Source organism: Motacilla alba, chromosome Z (genome assembly GCF_015832195.1).
Source record: "Motacilla alba alba isolate MOTALB_02 chromosome Z, Motacilla_alba_V1.0_pri, whole genome shotgun sequence".
NCBI classification, from domain to species: Eukaryota; Metazoa; Chordata; class Aves; order Passeriformes; family Motacillidae; genus Motacilla; species Motacilla alba.
Window position 1 is genome coordinate 40746785 of NC_052046.1, and position 16586 is coordinate 40763370.

Consider the following 16586-nt stretch of genomic DNA (forward strand, 5'->3'; position numbering starts at 1 on the left):
CCTCTGATGCTGCCACCTGAAGCTGACAAGTGGGAAGCTTCAGGGGAAAGCTTATCTTATGTGTGAGAGTGCCTAAGTGATCCCTTAGGGTGTACAGTCCAGCTGCTCCCAGCAGGAACAAAACACTGCTTTTCCCAGTGTTCCTGAGATAAGGCTGTGCCCTCCTCTATAAAGGCAGCCACGAGCAGAGCGAGGCACGTGAGCAGGTCTGCCTGAACTGACCATGCCTGGGAGAGAGCTGCTGCTGCTGCTGGCAATGGCGACTCTGGTCGCTGCTGGAGGTAAATCTGCTCTGCTGCGGGAGGCTGGTTCATCGGTGGTGGGTTGGGAATGGCAGATGGGTAATGGGATGGAGGGGAATGCAGGATAGGGCAGAAAGACCCAGAAATTCTGGTTTGGAGAGGAGGTGAGGTTAGGGCAAACAAACAGTTGTAGCATGATGAGGAAGAAGGACTGGAGCAAACACACCGTGCCTTCCTTTTTAGCAGTTTGTGGCAAGGGTTACAGTCTGGTTCATCAAATGTATTGCACTTGGGAACGATCTGGGAGAGGGAAGAGTCCACAGCTGCTGCAGTTCCTGCCTCCATGCAAACTGGCAAGTCTTTGCACGAACAGTATGTGCTCAGCATATTTACAAGGGAAGAACCTGTTTATAGGCTCTGGGAAGCTGTTGCTACCTATGTGCAGGTAGTGGTGGTCCTGCAGTTGCCTGTGTGTGAGCCTCCATGCTCCCAGGACATTTGTACACTGCATAGGTGGGCTGTGAACTGTTGCTACTGCGCCGCTTGCCTGAGAAAAAGGAACCCACCAAAAGCCGCTCTCCCTAGAAGCAGCAGTTGTCCAGCTGTGCAATATCACCAAGCCTCATCCCTCTGAGGATACCCCGTGCCACATTGTGCATTGCATGGTTTCCCATTTCCTGAGATGTGTTGGATGCTCCATGGAACTTCTGACCCAGAAACTGGGAGAGGGGGCTGTTGGGAGAGGGTTTAGGGGGTGGGAACAGCCGTTCACAGCTTTGTCCCAGCCGGCTCAGCTGTGCATGGAAGCTGTGTACTGTGCTGCTGTCAGGGAGGGGTGGGAATGGCATGCAGCAGCAAACTGATCCCCCCTCAGGAAACCCGCAGAGCTGATTCAGTCCTGAATGGGCTCTGCACAACACTACCTTCCCTTTGGTTTGGATGTGATCCTCTGTCAATATCTCGTGCTCCTCCCATCAGGCACGGGTGTGCCACACTCATGGGTCTCTGCTCTTTTTCAGAGGCAGAGCTGAATGAAGGGGATGGCCTGAGAAAGGTAAGAGGCTTCTGGTTTTCTTTGTTCATGGCTTGAGATGGGCATGCCTGCTGTGCCTGGGAGAAAGATGTTCCCAGAAATCATCCCCAGCCTCATGGCCACTGGTGTTCCAGCACCAAACCCACACCAAAGCCCAGGCCACAAGTCCCACTGAGGGATTCAGCAGCCCCTGCTCCTCTGTGGGCATGCACTACTCTGAGACAGAGAGAACCAGGTTGTCAGTGGCACTTGCTTCTGCCTGAGTGTTCTGGGGGGAAGAAATGGGTGCTGGTGGCACTGAAGTTTGTGCTATGGTTTCTCCTTTCCAGCCGGTGTGTGAAGACCTAGTTCACCTGCAGGCCTGCCCCCTCCTGTACTTGCCCATCTGTGGGACCGATGGAAATACCTATGCCAATGAATGCCAGCTCTGTGTGGAAAAAATGTAAGCTCATGCCCCTGGCAGGGACCTCCTAGGTCTAATTTTGGCTGTCTGAAACTGGGTGCTTGTGAAGAAGTCATTTAGGCCCCCAAGATCCTGAGAAAAGCCACGGCAGGGGGCACTTGCCTGGCAAATAACAAACCGTGTGCTGGAGGGGAAGGATGGCCAGCTTGTCAAGCAAAGCTGCAAGGAAGTGCAGAGGAGTTGTACCCAGCCAGGCTGAGGAAGGGGATGCCTGGGGGTATCCAGCAGCAGTCTACAGTTGCAGATGGGATGGTGCCTCAGTCGTCTTGGTGCAGGCAATACAACATGGGGCAACAGCCACAAACAGCAGCCCCAAGAGGGTCAAAATTTGACACAGGCACCAGGTCCAATTGGTGGTCCACTACAGAAGTGTGAGGGGATCTCCATTCTTGGGGATGGTGGTTGGGGCTCAGATAGACCCATGGCCACCATAACCTCGTGCTAGGGACAGCCCTAGCAGGTTGAGCAGGTTGAGCTGCAGATGCACCACCAGTACCACAGGCCCTGGGAGGGCACATCCATGAGCCAGGATGTTGCAGTCACCTCAGCTCTTTAGACAGGAAAATCAGCAGGTCAGTTTTGTAATAGTCAGCTCCATTCCATTTGATGGAATGCAGCCAAAGGATGACTCATGGAATCGTGTTTTATTTTGATCTCTTACTCTTTTTTCCTATATTACTCTAGGAAAACCAGGCAAGACATCCGGATTTTGAAAGATGGGCAGTGTCAAGATACCTGAGCTTTCTGATAGCTTTCCTGAGCCTAAACACAGGTGATTAATTGATCCTGTGTGCTCTGTGCGAATTGCACACTTAAGCTAGCTATGGTGAATAATAAAATAACATGCACAATCTTGTTTCAACAGCACTTTTTTTATGCATGGCTGGAGGAAAACAGCGTAAGCCTGTTCCCACCAAGCACTACTAAAAGTGCACAGTCAAAACAATATTTTCAAATCCACATAACAAACCGGTGTACTCTGCACAGAGTATTATCTCACCCACGCTCCTGCAAGAAAGGCCATGGAGGAGTAGTAAGAAATGCACCCATCCTGATGAAGAAGATGCTGAACAAGCACATTTTTTTCTCTTTGGGAGGCAATTTAGTGAAGGGAAAATAAAGTTTCTTTGGCATGGAAGAAGATGGCTCCATGTCTCCCTAGTAAACTGCTTCACTGGTTCCAGAGCTGATTCAAATTGAAAATAGTAACATCTGCACTTCTCATATTAGATATTATTCTGCTTTTCATCTAAGGCCTTTCATAAAGCAGTCAGCTCAGATAACATATGGGAGTATGGAAAGAGCCTGAGCAGAGATGGTGAACACCAGGGATCCCAGATGTCTGCTCCAGCACTTGAGAAAAACCCCAAACTGAAGAATTTTCAGGGATAGGTTGCTCCTGGTGTAAGGGCCATCTTTGATATTGTGGCAGGGCTCAGTCCCGCCAAGGTAATAGTGTCAGTGTGCATCAGCAGGCTTTGGGGCTTCCTCTGCTCTTTCATCTCCCACTTCTAGCACATGGACACACAAAACACCTGCAACAAGGCCATACAACTTGGGCAGGCAAGGGGCCCCCTCCACTCACAGTGGCAGAGATCAGAGAACTGATGCAGGGCTTGCCTCCTTGGATCATTTCAGTCCTGCATGAGATGTTGTATTTGTACAGAATTACCAGCTGAGATTTCTGATCAGCTTTGAAGAGTGCTTCAGGGTGAGTTGGAACCTTCCAAGGAAAGGTCTGTGCTCACCCACAAGAGATGATGTTGCTCTGATTTGCTGCTATACTAGTATCCCATATGGCTCTCATTTGCAGGCATCTGATAGGAGTCTGGGGTCTGCCATGTGGTCAAGTGAGCTCCCCAAAGTCAGTGACCCTCCTTGGAGTATGGGAGATGTGCCAGTGTCTACTATGACTATGTGTTTGGCCAGCTGGGATTCACCCTCTCACCCAGTTCTGCACCTTGCTGGAGCCACCAGGTGGGACACCCAAAGCATCAAAATGCACAACAAAGCCATTGCTGACAGATTTAATGCTGCAGCTAAAAATAGTATTGAGGAGCATAAAACAACTGTGCTCAGTCAGATGGATTGTGTCCACTATTTTCTGTCCCAGAGGCAGCTGCTGTCATCGAAAACTTTATTCTCCTTAGAAAGTTCTCTCCTAGGCTGAAAAGTCCTAGCCTCACTAATTGCTCAGGGTTGTCCAGAGCTTTGATTTTCCCTGTTTTCTTTTCCTGAGCCCTTTCTACTTCTGCAGAGCAGGGGACACTTGCCCATGGTTGCTGCTATTACCTCTTCATTTGACCCAAGGCTCTGCAAGGCTATTTGACCCCTTCCAGTCCCCAAATAGCATGGAAGAAGTGGTCTGGCTGTGTGCTACTCTCTGTGTTGCCAGTTCTTCTCTGCAGACCTTGTTGTCTCCCCTGCACCATAGGGAAAGGCCAAAACACATCCACAGTGAGCAACACAAATGTATTGCTCACTTGTGTCCTGAGGTTTTCTCCTCCTGCTGCTGCCAACTCAGCCACAGGCAGGATGTATTTGGACAACTGTATCCCAGTTTTCTGGCAGGGCAGAGGGCAAGGTTATGCCCGCTTAGATAACTGGGTCTCGTTCTCCCCTGGGGTGGGCAAGTGTCACCAGGATCTCAGCCCCATGCCATGGCTTGAGCTGCACCGGCAGAGTGGCTGCAGCCCAAGAGAGCGTGTGTGCTGTGTATGCCCTGAGAGCCACGACTATTTATGTGCAGAGGCTAGGAAAAAACAACACAGACCATCCAGAAGCTCTTTGAAGAGGGAAACCACATGCCTCCAGCACAAAGTGGAGTGTTTATTCAGAAATTGCAGAACTAAAGCACAGACTAATAGGCCAGACCTGCAAGGTCAGAGCATGGGCAGCCACAGGGCAGGGTCAGTGTTGACTCTACACACAGCAAATTCAGTGATATTCGTCCTCTCCAGGGAATTGTGGATTTGGCTGTTTATTTCACATCTCTCAAAAGCAAGTGGCAGACCAAGGGAAGGGTGAAGGCAGTGATTGAACACTGCCACAGACCTCAGGGCCTGTGCAAGAGAGCCTGGTGCTGAGAGCCTGACTCTGAAGCCCAACAGATCTGTGCCTGCCAAGGTCAGGTGAGACTCAGGAAGCAGCTGGTGGACAGCAAGATCCCTGCAATGCCCTGATCTGTGCCAGAGAGTATGCATATGAATTTGCACTTTTGCATAGGCTTTTCCTGTTCAATTTATCTGTCGGTTTCTCATCTTTTCATGCTTCAGTCAAGGCAGGAAAAGGAAGGGATTATCTGCTTTCACAGGCACCGTAGTTTCTCACACAGAGCAATGAGTGGTCCTGCTCCCAGAGCAGTGTGTTGCAACCAGGCAAGTTTCCTCAAGTCAGGAAGTGAAGGACAAGCCTGCAAGTTGCTTCTCTGTCATTGTCCTGTGAGACAAAACTGGAAGAAGTGCCCTTACACCCTGTAAGAGTGGCAGCAGCATAGCTCTCCCAGCTGCCCATCTTGACCCGGGCTGCATCCATGACTGCAAGGAGGAATATATAGGTCTGTGGATAGTGCTTTGCAGTAGCCTTCCCAGACAGGGGGAACGGATACCCTTGAGGCTCATGAAGACCTTTGACTTACACATAGATCCAAAGCCTGGTGTTGTGTCTACAGTGAAAGCAGTCCAGCAAATGGTAGGATCCAGCCCTAGGAGTGTTTGTCCCTTGGACAAAAATTTCCTAGGATATTTGTGTGTTGAAAGTTATGTGGGGGCATGGTGAGATGTACCCAAGGTTGGTGATCCCCGTTTGAGCAGCTCCAATGACATTTGAGGAGTCTGTGACACTGGAGATGCTCAGGTTGCTGAACACTCAGTTGACATCTTCTAGGGCCTCAGGAACTGAGGAAGTTGGACACATCAGTGAAAATGGCCTAGGGCTAGCTGAACTGAAACGTGTGGAGAAAGGGGAGGGAAGCAGCACTTGGCACACTGTAAAGTGTCCAGCTACAACAGTTCATGTAGCCAAGACTGGCCATAAAATTTAACGCGCTTGCACAAATTTCTCTGCAGCAAAGGGGGTGCAGCTTTGGCTGCACATCTCAGTCCCTCTACTTCAGAGTACAGACAATTTGAAAATAGGTGGTGGGGCCTCATTGCTAATAATTTCCTCATTGCTAACCATTACCAAAGTTTTCTGTGGGATACTGAAATCTCTTCCTTGGCATTTAAAGCAGTTTACACTCGAGGGACAAGTGTCTTTTAGAGATTTCCTTCCTGAGAGATGCAAGTGCTAGCTCTATAAGATTTTGAAGTCCATCTATTCCATTGAACACCTCTGAAGAACTTAGGGGCACAGTGACTCTTTCTTTCACAAATGCTCCCTTCAAGGTTGAAGATAGACAAAATGGAGGAACATTTGCAGTACGGGCTCTGCAGTGTCTTATGGCAAAGTTTTGCTGAGTCAAGCATCACTTATCAGCCCTCACCAGGCTTTGGGTTGACTATGTAGATGGCTGGTGTGAGAAGCTGAGTTAGCCACAGCCTGAGCATGCCCCTAGTTCCTGTGGACACTGAAACACACAAGGATTTCAACTCTTCCTTCCATGCTTCATACCATCTGCAAACAGCCCAGAATAAAGAATCATAGAATCATTTAGGTTGAAAAATACCCTTAAGACCCTGGAATTCAACCATTAACTGCTGTGTCCTGCAGGAAACCATGTCCCTAAGCACCATGCCTACACACCTTTTAAATACCTCCAGGAACAGTGACTCCACTACTGCCCTGGGCAGCCTGACATCCAACCTAAACCTACCCCAATTTGAGGTCATTTCCTCTTGTCCTATTGCTTGTTACCTGGGAGAAGAGATGGACCCCTACTAGTCTACAGTCTACTATCAGGAAGCTGTAGAGAACAATAAGGTGTCCCCTCAGGTTCCTTTTCTTCAAGCTCAACACCCTCAGCTCCCTCAGTCACTCCTCAGAGGACTTGTTTTCTAAACTCTTTGGAAGCTTCTTTGCTCTTCTTTGAACATTCTCCAAGCACTTCAGTTTCTCCACCTGGGATGGGGCAGCCCTGGATGTGTGTGTAGACTGGGGAATGAGCGGCTAGAGAGCAGCTCTGCAGAAAAGGACCTGGTTTGTGGCAAGTTGAACATGAGTCAGCAGTGTCCTGGCAGCCAGAAGGGTCACCCGTGCCCTGGGGTGCATCAGGCACAGAATCACAGCCGGGCAAAGGAGGGGATTGTCCCGCTCTGCTCTGCAGTGGGGCAGCCTCACCTTGAGTGCTGGGGGCAGTTCTGGGTGCAGTTTTGGGTATAAGACATTGAGCTCTTAGAAAGTCTCAAAGGAGGGCAACAAAAATGGTGAAGAGCCTTGAGGTGAAGCCATAGGAGGAGCGGCTGAAGTAATTTGGTGTGTTCAGCCTGGAGGAGACTGAGGGGAGACCTCATTGCAGTTACAGCTTCCTTGTGAGGGGAAGAGAAGCAGTAGTCACTGATCTCTTCACTCTTGTGACCAGTGACAGAACCCGAGGGAATGGCCTAAAGCTGAGCCAGGTGAGGTTTAGGTTGGATATCAGGAAAAGGTTCTTCACCCAGAGGGTGTTTGGGCACTGAAATGGGCTCCCCAAGGAAGTGGTCACAGCACCAAGTGTGTCAGAGTTCAAGAAGCATTTGGACAATGCTCTCAGGCACATGGTGTGATTTTGTGGTGTTCTGAACAGGAACAAGAGATGTACTGCTGCTGCGCCCTTTCCAGTTTAGCATATTATGTGGTTCTGTGATAATGTGTTTTTTGTAATAAGGGATACAAAACCAGAAACAATGTTCAAGGTCTGGTATGTTTGCCCCTCCAAAAGCAATGCCTTTGCACAGTGAAGTATCCTGCCAGGATACAGTTCCCAGATGTCTGCATGACCAGGGTGTCTCCAGTGCTTTGCATCATCAGACAGTGCTGGAACATGGACAACCTCACCAGCTTGGCACACCTTGTCTTCATTTGTGACTGAGCTACAAGAAACTATTCTGTGAATGACTTGGTAGCCCCACATCTCTTTATGCCATCCATGCTCCTGGCCCACCCTCCCATATCAGAGCCTCCCATATCTGCTCTGCTGCCACCACCCTGTTGCTTATTTTGGGGCTGTTAGACCTACCCCACCTCTCTGGAGGTACCATGTAATCTGCAGTGGACACAGGGCAGGAGCCCTAGAGTAAAGTGGTAACTCAGGGGATAAGAAGAATGGCAGCAGGGATGACCATGGACCTCCAAGGTTACATCTTAAGAAATCTATATGCATGAAGTTTCAAGCTCTGGAGCTTCCAGGGACCTAGAGAGAGATCCTGCTGAGACTACAGGATGTACACTAAAAATAAAAAAAGACTGGCAAAGATTTGAGGCAGCCAGATCTGCTCATCCCTGAGGAGCTGCTTTCCTCAGGGCAAGTCCTCAGACTGCTTGAGGAGGTGGGATCATCCCTGCCATGAAAGGCAGTCGGGTCCCAGAGGACCTGGGAGTACACACATTATCGAGTCCTTCTACCAACCTTTGAACCACTTTTGAATTCATGGTGGGCAGGGAGGGAAGGCATTAGGGGTACTAGCACCTAACCAGTAAGTATTTAGTGCTCATGGACAAAAGTGCAGATAGCAGCTGAGTGCACTAGAAACTGGCTAAAGAGGTATCTGTGGTCCACCAGAGTTGTTACACACAATATAAGCTTGAGCTTTTCTGTGCTATGCTGGCATAAGAAAGTATGAAGGCAGTTTTCAGGAGAGGCCAAGATTACCCCCTCATCTCACATGCACTGATCTAGGGGCCCGGCCATTTCCAGAGCAAGGAACAGGCTCTCAGCATTGAAGCCGTTGTACCAAGCAGCAGCTTCCCCTTTGCAGCAATTCTGGCCCGCAGATGTTCCTGCAGGAGTCTGCAGGCCAGGCAGGGCTGGGGCTGCAAGGGGCTACCAGCAGCTAGGAACAGCCACTAAAGGAAATCATCCTATGGGGGCAAGGGAACAGCTGGGTCTTCCCACGGTTTTACTGGGGCTGTCCATTGCCATCCTGCTTCACCAGTGAAGTGCTTTGTTCATAGTCCTGATCCACCAGGGGCTGGACCAAAAAATCATTAGGAAGTCTTCAACATGCACAGCCAGGCTGGCACGGATTTATTATTTATTATTTATTATTTATTATTTATTATTTATTATTTATTATTTATTATTTATTATTTATTATTTATTATTTATTATTCTGTCTGGATCCCAAGAAGCTGGTGCAGCTCTTGGACAGGTAACATGACTGTGACAGTCTTCATCCTTAGGGGTTTCCGAAGAATATGACAACACAGCCATCCTGAACTTGTGAAGCAGCCAGTCCTGCCATGAGGGGAGCTGGAGCTCCCTTCCTACCAGCACTGCTAGGATCCTATGCAAACACTTCAGGCAGCATATGTCCCATTTCAGACCTCTCAAGGGGTCCTTAAGGATTAACAACACATCCCTGCATCTCACTCTGGAAAGCAGCAGTGAGGCAGTGCCACATCCTGCCCTGCCATGTCCACTACAAAGGAGAGCTTTTAAGTCACAGTTTAGCAGCAGTGAGTGTAAATTTCCTATCGGAAGTGGAATTATTGGCAGTATGAAAGCACTAACATATTTTGCAATCCACGCAGTAGGTCCTGGACAGAGACTCACACACCTTTGCACTCTGATAAGGAGAATATTATTACCCTCCTAGTGGCCTGGCCAGATAAGAGGTTTGGGGCGGGCAGTCTGCATTTTTTTCAAGCTCTCATTATGCTGCACCAGTATCTCCAGATGCTGTTTCCAGGGAACTAAGCTGCTTTCTAATTAAAACTGCAAAGAGCAATGGAGAGTTTAGGCAAAGACCATGCTTCTTCGGACTCTTCCCTGCCACCCTCTGCAGCCTGTGAGGAGTATGCTGTGCCAGGTAATGATGACAACATTCCTAACTTGAGTTTTTGGAGAGAGGAGAGCATGAATTTTGTTACCAACTGCTTCTCAGAAAGAACTAATAATTATTAGTCTATGCTTGGGGGTAGAGGATGCACATTTAATGTGAATGCGTGTCTTTTTCATGTTATGTTCCAGATCCCAAAGCACATATAAAGACTTTTCAAATAAAGTCCCTCAGAGAGCATCAGTAGATTGTCTCTTTGCAGACTGGCAGTACTGCCTCATTGTTTTTGTAGCTTGATTTTCTTTTATCTTTTAATTTAATTTCTGTTTCTTTATGCTCTCCAGTAAATATTTTTTCATCAGGATGCATATGTTTTGTTGTGGTCTTCCCTGCTTAGTGCTGGCAGGTGACAGCTTTGGAGCTGTTGTGGGAGTGCTTTCTTGGACCAGTTAGAAGTGAATTAGGGGAGTTTTCTTAAAAGGGACTGGGAAGGACACCGATTGCAAGCAGCTAAAATTGCTTTTACAGCTCACAAGACATTTTGAAAGGAAAATAAAATTACCTTGGCTGTAAATGGGATGTGCAAGTGATTATGTACTTCAGTAGCTGAACTGAGGCCCTGTGCAGGTCCTGCTACTGCAACTTGTAACCTCATCTTCCCAGGGAGTTTACAGCCTTTCTCTGTGTGGATGGCAGAGTTATCTCCTGCTGGCTGAGCCCTACTGTCTCTGTTACTGCCTCATGTCAGGGAACAACCTCCCACTTGTCTTGGAGTTATTCTCAGCTTCCTTGGACAGTGTTCTGGGCAGTCATATGTAAGTTTAAAGCTGACTCTGCTGTGATGAGGACGTTGAAGCATAGACCAAGATAAATAGCCTCCAAGACAACTTTCTGTAAGATTATTATTAATTATCAGATGTGTCTTGTGTAAAAGTCTAGTTGAGGCAGCTCCTGCTGTCAGTTTTGCATTGTCCTGTCCGGGACTACAATTTTTCTTGCATTTAATAAATACCTGGAATAAAAGACCTGTAATCCCAGCTAAGCCTCAGAAGTCCTGCTCACCTTGACACTTCTACCATCTGATCAAGAGAATGACAAAATGATAATTTTTCACTGATTTCACTACTTTAGTGTGAGCCAAGGCTTTTTGCGAAAGGAGCTGGATCCGATTATGTCCGGAAGGAGCAAGTCATAGTTTTGCTTTTCCACTTGTGTTTTGGGTTTTTGCACTTCTGCTTGGGTTTTGTTGAAACTATGAAAATCAGCTCTTTTGTGATCTCTTCAGTGTACCTTTGGGAAGAATTCCCTCTCCCTCAAGGCCTTGGGGCAGTAGTGTTGCTTCCTGTGTCTCCTGGAATTGGGTCTCATGCTGCTTGATTTGAGACAAGTTTTTACTATCACAGCTTAGAGTCTACACTAGAAATCATCAGGAATTGCTGTCTTTTAGGACAAAGACATGGAGAAGTGAAGTTCAGACCGTTTTTTAGGCTACTCTTTGCCTCAGGAAGCCATTTGGAGCCCTTAGCAACCAGTGAAATGGACACTGCTTAGCTTGGCCAAGGAAGGCGCGGTGACTGGGATCTGGGGAGTGCTCCTCTCTGCTGCTGGCTGTATGCAACCTGCACATTCTGCCCAAATAATATAGCCAGCATTGGAGCTTTCTGACATCAGTTAGTCTTTCTTAGGCCCTGCCATGGTCTTCCTCGCAGCTGCAAACCACTATGGGGCAGTTTGTGTGGTGTTTGGGTTTTCTCAGCCCCAATTTTCTCAAGCTCAGCAGTGTGTACTAGCCTTGTCTTGGTCTCTGGTTGGATCACCATCCCCCCATGAGGTCTCAGCCCAATGCACGTGAGCATCTGTGTGGGTAAGGCTGTGACCTCTGGCTCATCCTTGCTCCCACAGAGCTGTTCCTTTTTTGAAGGACTGTCTGTTTTGTGGGTCAAGACTTTCTCCTAGGTTTTTAGATAAACATCTTAATTTCAGGGGTGGCCAGTTCCAGCCATCTGGGAAAAAGGGTAACAGTGGAGAAAACATGAAGAATTATCTTGCAGTCTGTATTGATGCCTGATCAAAGGCACCATGCCCCAGGTCCCTGCAGTAGGGGAGTAGGTTAGACATGGATCACCCCAAGGAATTGTAACTGGAAATCTAGAGTAATTGTCAGGCTAGGAGCCTGGGAGTTTTGGGTGCTGTGTCATCAAATCCTACCAACTGAGGCTGTGCTGGAAGTACGGTGCTCAAGGAGTTTCATATTAAGACTCCTTTGGGACAAAAAAAAAAAGCATGGCCTCTTGCATCAGTGCTCTAGTGCCAGGCAGGGAGGGATCAGAATGTCACGTTAGCATTCACTTTATCCTTGTAGATGTCATCATAACCCGTCGCTTGAGAGACCGGGAGTTGCTCAGGAAAAGAAAAGCAGAAGCCCTGGAGAAAGATTCAGCTCAGTGGGTTATGAGGTAAATCTTGTTTTTTCTGTTATATTGCTTTTGTGGTGCACTTAACCTGAGCCCTGACATGGCCCAGCCCCTCCATCTTCACCCAAGGACAGAGACGTAAGTCTTCAATGAGGAAAGGTGACCTGCAGCCAGTAGCTGCTCAAGGTCTACACAGGCACTGGGGGGAGAGAGATGGATTGGGGATAGCAAGCAAACCTCAATCACAATGTGGGGCTGAGGAAAAATTTGTTGCCCAAGCTCCTGCCCACTGACACAGAAGGCTGCTGTGCAGGGCTAAGGAGTGGGGCTGAAGAATTGCAGCTTCTGCCGGGATGAACTGGGTGACAATCACAAAAGGGAGACCCAGCAAAGCTGCCTTAGGGCAGAAGGGTAAGTCCTTTGTCCTATGCATCCCTGTGAAATCCTCTGGCAGAGACTACAAGAACGAACAGCAAAGGAGAGGCAGAAGAGCCAAAAGAGGACGGGGCCATCAGACAGTGGTCAAGGCTGTCCCGGAGTCAGAGCCAGCAGTAGATCTCCAGCCTGACCCACAGGAGAAGACTGAGCCAGTGCCCTCTGAGCCAGCACTGCCTGAACCAGGCTTTCAACAGCCGCCACCTATGCTGACCATGCCGAACATGGTTGGTGGGATGCAAGCAGTGGCAGTGGAGGAGGAGCTGGCAGACCGGAGCTTGGACCCTGCTGGTGAGTTGCCACAGAGCTGCTGTGGTGGCTTGGGGGGAAGTGCAGTGCCACCTCTTGAGAACTGTCAGCCAAGGGTGCCCACCTTATCAACAACAATCCTACAGGATCTCCAGGGCATGGGTCCCTACCCCACAAAACTTGGGTAGCTGAGAAAGGGTGGGGAGATGGTGGGACTGCGGGGACAGAGAGCTCTCTCCAAGTCCAGGGCAGTGATAACAAGTCTACTACTGGCAGTCATTGGAACGGACTTGGTCCGTTCTTGTCCTAAGAACACTTCTGTGGCTCTGCGAAGAGCCATATTAGCACAGGGGGATAAATCTCTGTGAAGATCTCTTCTCTGTGGAGAGCAGGTGAGTTTTTTCATGGTCAGAGCTGGCTGGAGGAGCCAAAGTCAAGACATGCTGTGTCCACAGTCCATCCAGTTTCGGGACTGACACTGAGATGGTGGGAGAGCAAAGTGAGCACTGGAACATGGAGTGGGTGTCTGCAGGCAACTACACCTTTGAAATCTGCCAGGACTGAGGCATGGAGGGCACTAAGCTGGTCTGAATGGCAGGCTGGTGTGTGGGCTCAGAAAATCCATTTACAGCTACCGCAGCAGGAGCTGCTCCCAGATCTGGCATGGGAAGAGTAGAGCACATTCATTTTAGCAGTCATTGGGTCAAGCATGCAGGTTGCTTCAAAACCAGGAAAACTAAGGATCTGCTTCAGAGGAGGTGACAATCCTCTGACCTTCAACTACTGCATTTCCATCAATGTCTGTGCCGGCGGGAAGAAAAGGCCTGTTGATGCAAGGCATGTGGTGCTGTCGTGCCATGGAAAACAGCTATTCTGCATCCTGGGTTCTGGGGTGGGTGTCCAGCCTCCAGCACTGAGGTCTTGAAATGGGCAACCATGAGGGTTGTGGTTATTGCCTCTGGCTTTAAACCCACCAGTGCCTTACCTTCTCCAACTCCCCTCCACAGCTGGGACTGCCCTTGGAAAGCAGGCAATCCACCTAACCCCTTCTCCAGGCAATTGCAGGAGACTGGCCAGGGAGGCTTTAACAGGGGACAGAGGGGTACCATGGGAGCCCCCAGTGCGAAATGATCTGTCTCTTACATGCCTTACAGGTGAACAGGATGTGCTGAAACCAGCAGAAGCAGATGTACTAGAAGATTTGAATACTCCTCTGGAAAACGACCACCAGGATAACGAATTCATTCCGCATATTCTGTATTAACTTTCTGATTGGGGATATTTTTTATCTTTTACTCTTACCTCACAAACTTGATAAGTACGGCACAGTGATTTTGAGCAGCTACTTTCTTGGGAGCCATGAAGCCCATACTCTCCTTGTCACTCTGCTTTCTATGCTTCTTCCAGGCTAGAGAGGCAGCCCCTAGGGAGTTGCCTGTGGCTTATGAGCCTCCTGCTCTCTCTGCAAACAGGCTATTTTGCTTGGGCCCATGGAAGGCTTCATAGTGCTCTGCCACACTACAGTTCAGTCATACAGTCCAGCATCCACCTGTGTTTCTGAAAGTAATTTGCATAAATGTGAGTAGCACTGCAAAGCTAACACTCACTGTGATTTTTAGCTGGCTGGAGAAGCCCAGCTTGGGCTTTTTACTGCACCCCACAAACTCCACCACCCTTTGCGCTATCATTTTTAGTCTGAACGTTTTTCTCATAGTCTGTTTTCTTCTGCAATAAACATCTTGCTTTCCTAAAGCTGGAAATATTTTTTGTTTTTAATTTCTGGGCAGCTTCACTCTGACCTTGTAAGACGAACAAAAGAGGGATTGGGCTGGAGCTTGGCTGAATTATACACTTTTGTCAGGAAAATGCCATCTGGGGCAAAGACAGGAGACACTCTGCACAGTCATTGTCTCCCTGTCTCCCCAGGCTTCACACAGGATTTCTCCTGAAGCCAGGAGGTAATGGGGCGCCCTGTGTCTCTCCCCATGTTTTGGGTCTTGTGGTCCTTGTTCCTGTGCACAGCAAGGGAAGAGGCTCTCTTACATTCCTGTAATATCCTGACAGAAAGGATTCTTCTCCTCTTGAGGAGGAGTGGAGGTCACATTGCCATTGTCTGACTTCCCAAGGGCCTGTCTCCCAGAGCACAAGGCTGGCGAGATCCTGCAGGCACCCCTGGGATTTGGGAGATTTTTTTATGAGTCTGGACATGTTGCTGCTGCTGTCCCAGAGCCCTTGAGGGTCTGTGTCACAGCATGTGTGACATCTAACTGGTGACACCAGTAAGAGTCTCTCCAGTGACACGATGGACACCCTTGACATCCCACCCCTGCTTTGGTCCCAGGGATATCACATGAGGAGCAAGTGCTTGCCAGCTCTTCGCACAGCCTCCCCACACTGAAATCCTGACCTCCACAGATACACTGCCAGAAGCACCTCTAAAGCACCTGGTGGGTGTCAAAGCAGAAAGCATTCAGCAGCTCCATACCAAAGCAAATCCAGCTCCATTCCCCACGGGCAGCTCCTGGAGGGATGAGTTTCCCTTGTCAGGTATCCTGACACTGTTTTGTTCTCTATAGGCATATCAGCTAACTCGAGGTTTTGCTCTCCCCTTGAGCCACTGATACCGGTGGCAGCTGAACAAGATCTCTCAGCTTCTGCCATGAACCACTCAAACCTCACCCACAAGCCCTAATATCTAAGGTACAGCAAGAGGGCCTTGTGGAAATCCTGCAGCATGGAAGGAACTTCTGTCTGTGAGGTTTGCTCTTAAACCAAGGCTCTGGGGGAAGGCAGCTGAGGCTGCACTGGCCTGAAGTGGACCCAGAGGCTGAAGGTCATGTTGTGGAGGAGCAACATCACAACAGTTTTGCTGGGGTCCTCCTGCAAGTGTGGCACCCACACCGTGCTGCAGAAAGGCTGGGCAGTGGCTGCTGCCAGGCAGGCCAGGAGACCCTTCCACCTGGTGGAGCCCGACACGTGCCATGGCAGAGACCAGCAAGAGCCAGTGGCCCTTCCCTGCTCTCCAATCCTCTGTAGTGCTGACAGGGAGGGGAATCAGCCATGCTGCCCACTCCACATCTGCAGACATACAGACTCTCCTGGCTTCCAAAGCCCTCTAGATTTTGGGGAGAAGAATCTTCTGGGGAGCTTTGAATTCATCTTGCAGCTTACATCAATCAAGGAGGGCACAGAACAACCGCAGTCCACCTTCTCCATTGTGAAGTGGAGTTGTAGGAGGTGGTGAAGACCTGTCAGAGTGAGGTGTCCATGAACGTGGGGCAACATTCACTCTTGAAACACACAAGGGCAGCAGTGCTTACCCTTGCACTGGAAGGGCTGGGTGAGCTCCCTGAGGGCAGAGATGTGCAGGAACCAGAGCAAGCACCTCCGTCCATCTCTGTGGAGATGCTTTTGGTGGCTAGGAAGTCCTGGAGTCATCCCAGGTACTGCACACTCCCTCTTAGAGCTGCTCTTACTTTGTCTTCTTTGGCAGACAGTAAGAAAGGTATGCCTGTGCAAACAACAAAAATCTTATCGCAAACTGAACAAGAGAAAGATAAAGCTCTCCAAATCAACATTTTAACTTGCCATGCATTGGTTCCTTCTCTGTTGAAAGGACAGATAACAGAGCTCGTGCTTACACAGATGGGGTTCAGGCGTGAGGCTGGACTCATGGTGGTCCATGTGTACCCCTGAGGTAGGTTCTGCTGCCTGAATGGAGCTTGCGACAGGCTGTATCTAGGGCAGCTGTATCTAGGACAGGGAGGCTGCTGTTTTGCAGGTGCAACAAGACACCTTCTCCCTCTCTTCCCTCCTTCCTGAGTCCAAGACAGA

General features: G+C 49.2%; 2 protein-coding genes across 2 annotated transcripts; both read left to right on the top strand.

The window, feature by feature from the left end:
* The first annotated feature begins 421 nt into the window (after positions 1 to 421).
* Positions 422 to 2589, top strand: SPINK4 (serine peptidase inhibitor Kazal type 4). Its single transcript, XM_038124615.1, has 4 exons — positions 422 to 614; positions 1262 to 1296; positions 1605 to 1717; positions 2423 to 2589. Exons 1-4 carry the CDS (start codon positions 437 to 439, stop codon positions 2475 to 2477), a joined length of 381 nt encoding a protein of 126 aa, XP_037980543.1. The 5' UTR covers positions 422 to 436; the 3' UTR covers positions 2478 to 2589.
* A 6949-nt stretch (positions 2590 to 9538) lies between these two features.
* Positions 9539 to 14504, top strand: HEMGN (hemogen). The gene is made up of 4 exons (XM_038125474.1): positions 9539 to 9684; positions 12017 to 12110; positions 12523 to 12794; positions 13907 to 14504. The coding sequence occupies exons 1-4, from the start codon at positions 9603 to 9605 to the stop codon at positions 14014 to 14016; spliced, it is 558 nt and encodes a 185-aa protein (XP_037981402.1). The 5' UTR covers positions 9539 to 9602; the 3' UTR covers positions 14017 to 14504.
* The last annotated feature ends 2082 nt before the right edge of the window (positions 14505 to 16586 follow it).

What these genes read in the sequence shown, in the direction of transcription:
- SPINK4 (XM_038124615.1), top strand. Translation starts at nt 437, where the DNA reads ATGATGAGGAAGAAGGACTGGAGCAAACACACCGTGCCTTCCTTTTTA. An exon ending in GGCAAGTCTTTGCACGAACA is followed by an intron (nt 615 to 1,261) that starts GTATGTGCTCAG and finishes GCTCTTTTTCAG; the next exon opens with AGGCAGAGCTGAATGAAGGG. An exon ending in AAGGGGATGGCCTGAGAAAG is followed by an intron (nt 1,297 to 1,604) that starts GTAAGAGGCTTC and finishes TCTCCTTTCCAG; the next exon opens with CCGGTGTGTGAAGACCTAGT.
- HEMGN (XM_038125474.1), top strand. Translation starts at nt 9,603, where the DNA reads ATGGAGAGTTTAGGCAAAGACCATGCTTCTTCGGACTCTTCCCTGCCA. An exon ending in TCAGCTCAGTGGGTTATGAG is followed by an intron (nt 12,111 to 12,522) that starts GTAAATCTTGTT and finishes ATCCTCTGGCAG; the next exon opens with AGACTACAAGAACGAACAGC. An exon ending in CCGGAGCTTGGACCCTGCTG is followed by an intron (nt 12,795 to 13,906) that starts GTGAGTTGCCAC and finishes CATGCCTTACAG; the next exon opens with GTGAACAGGATGTGCTGAAA.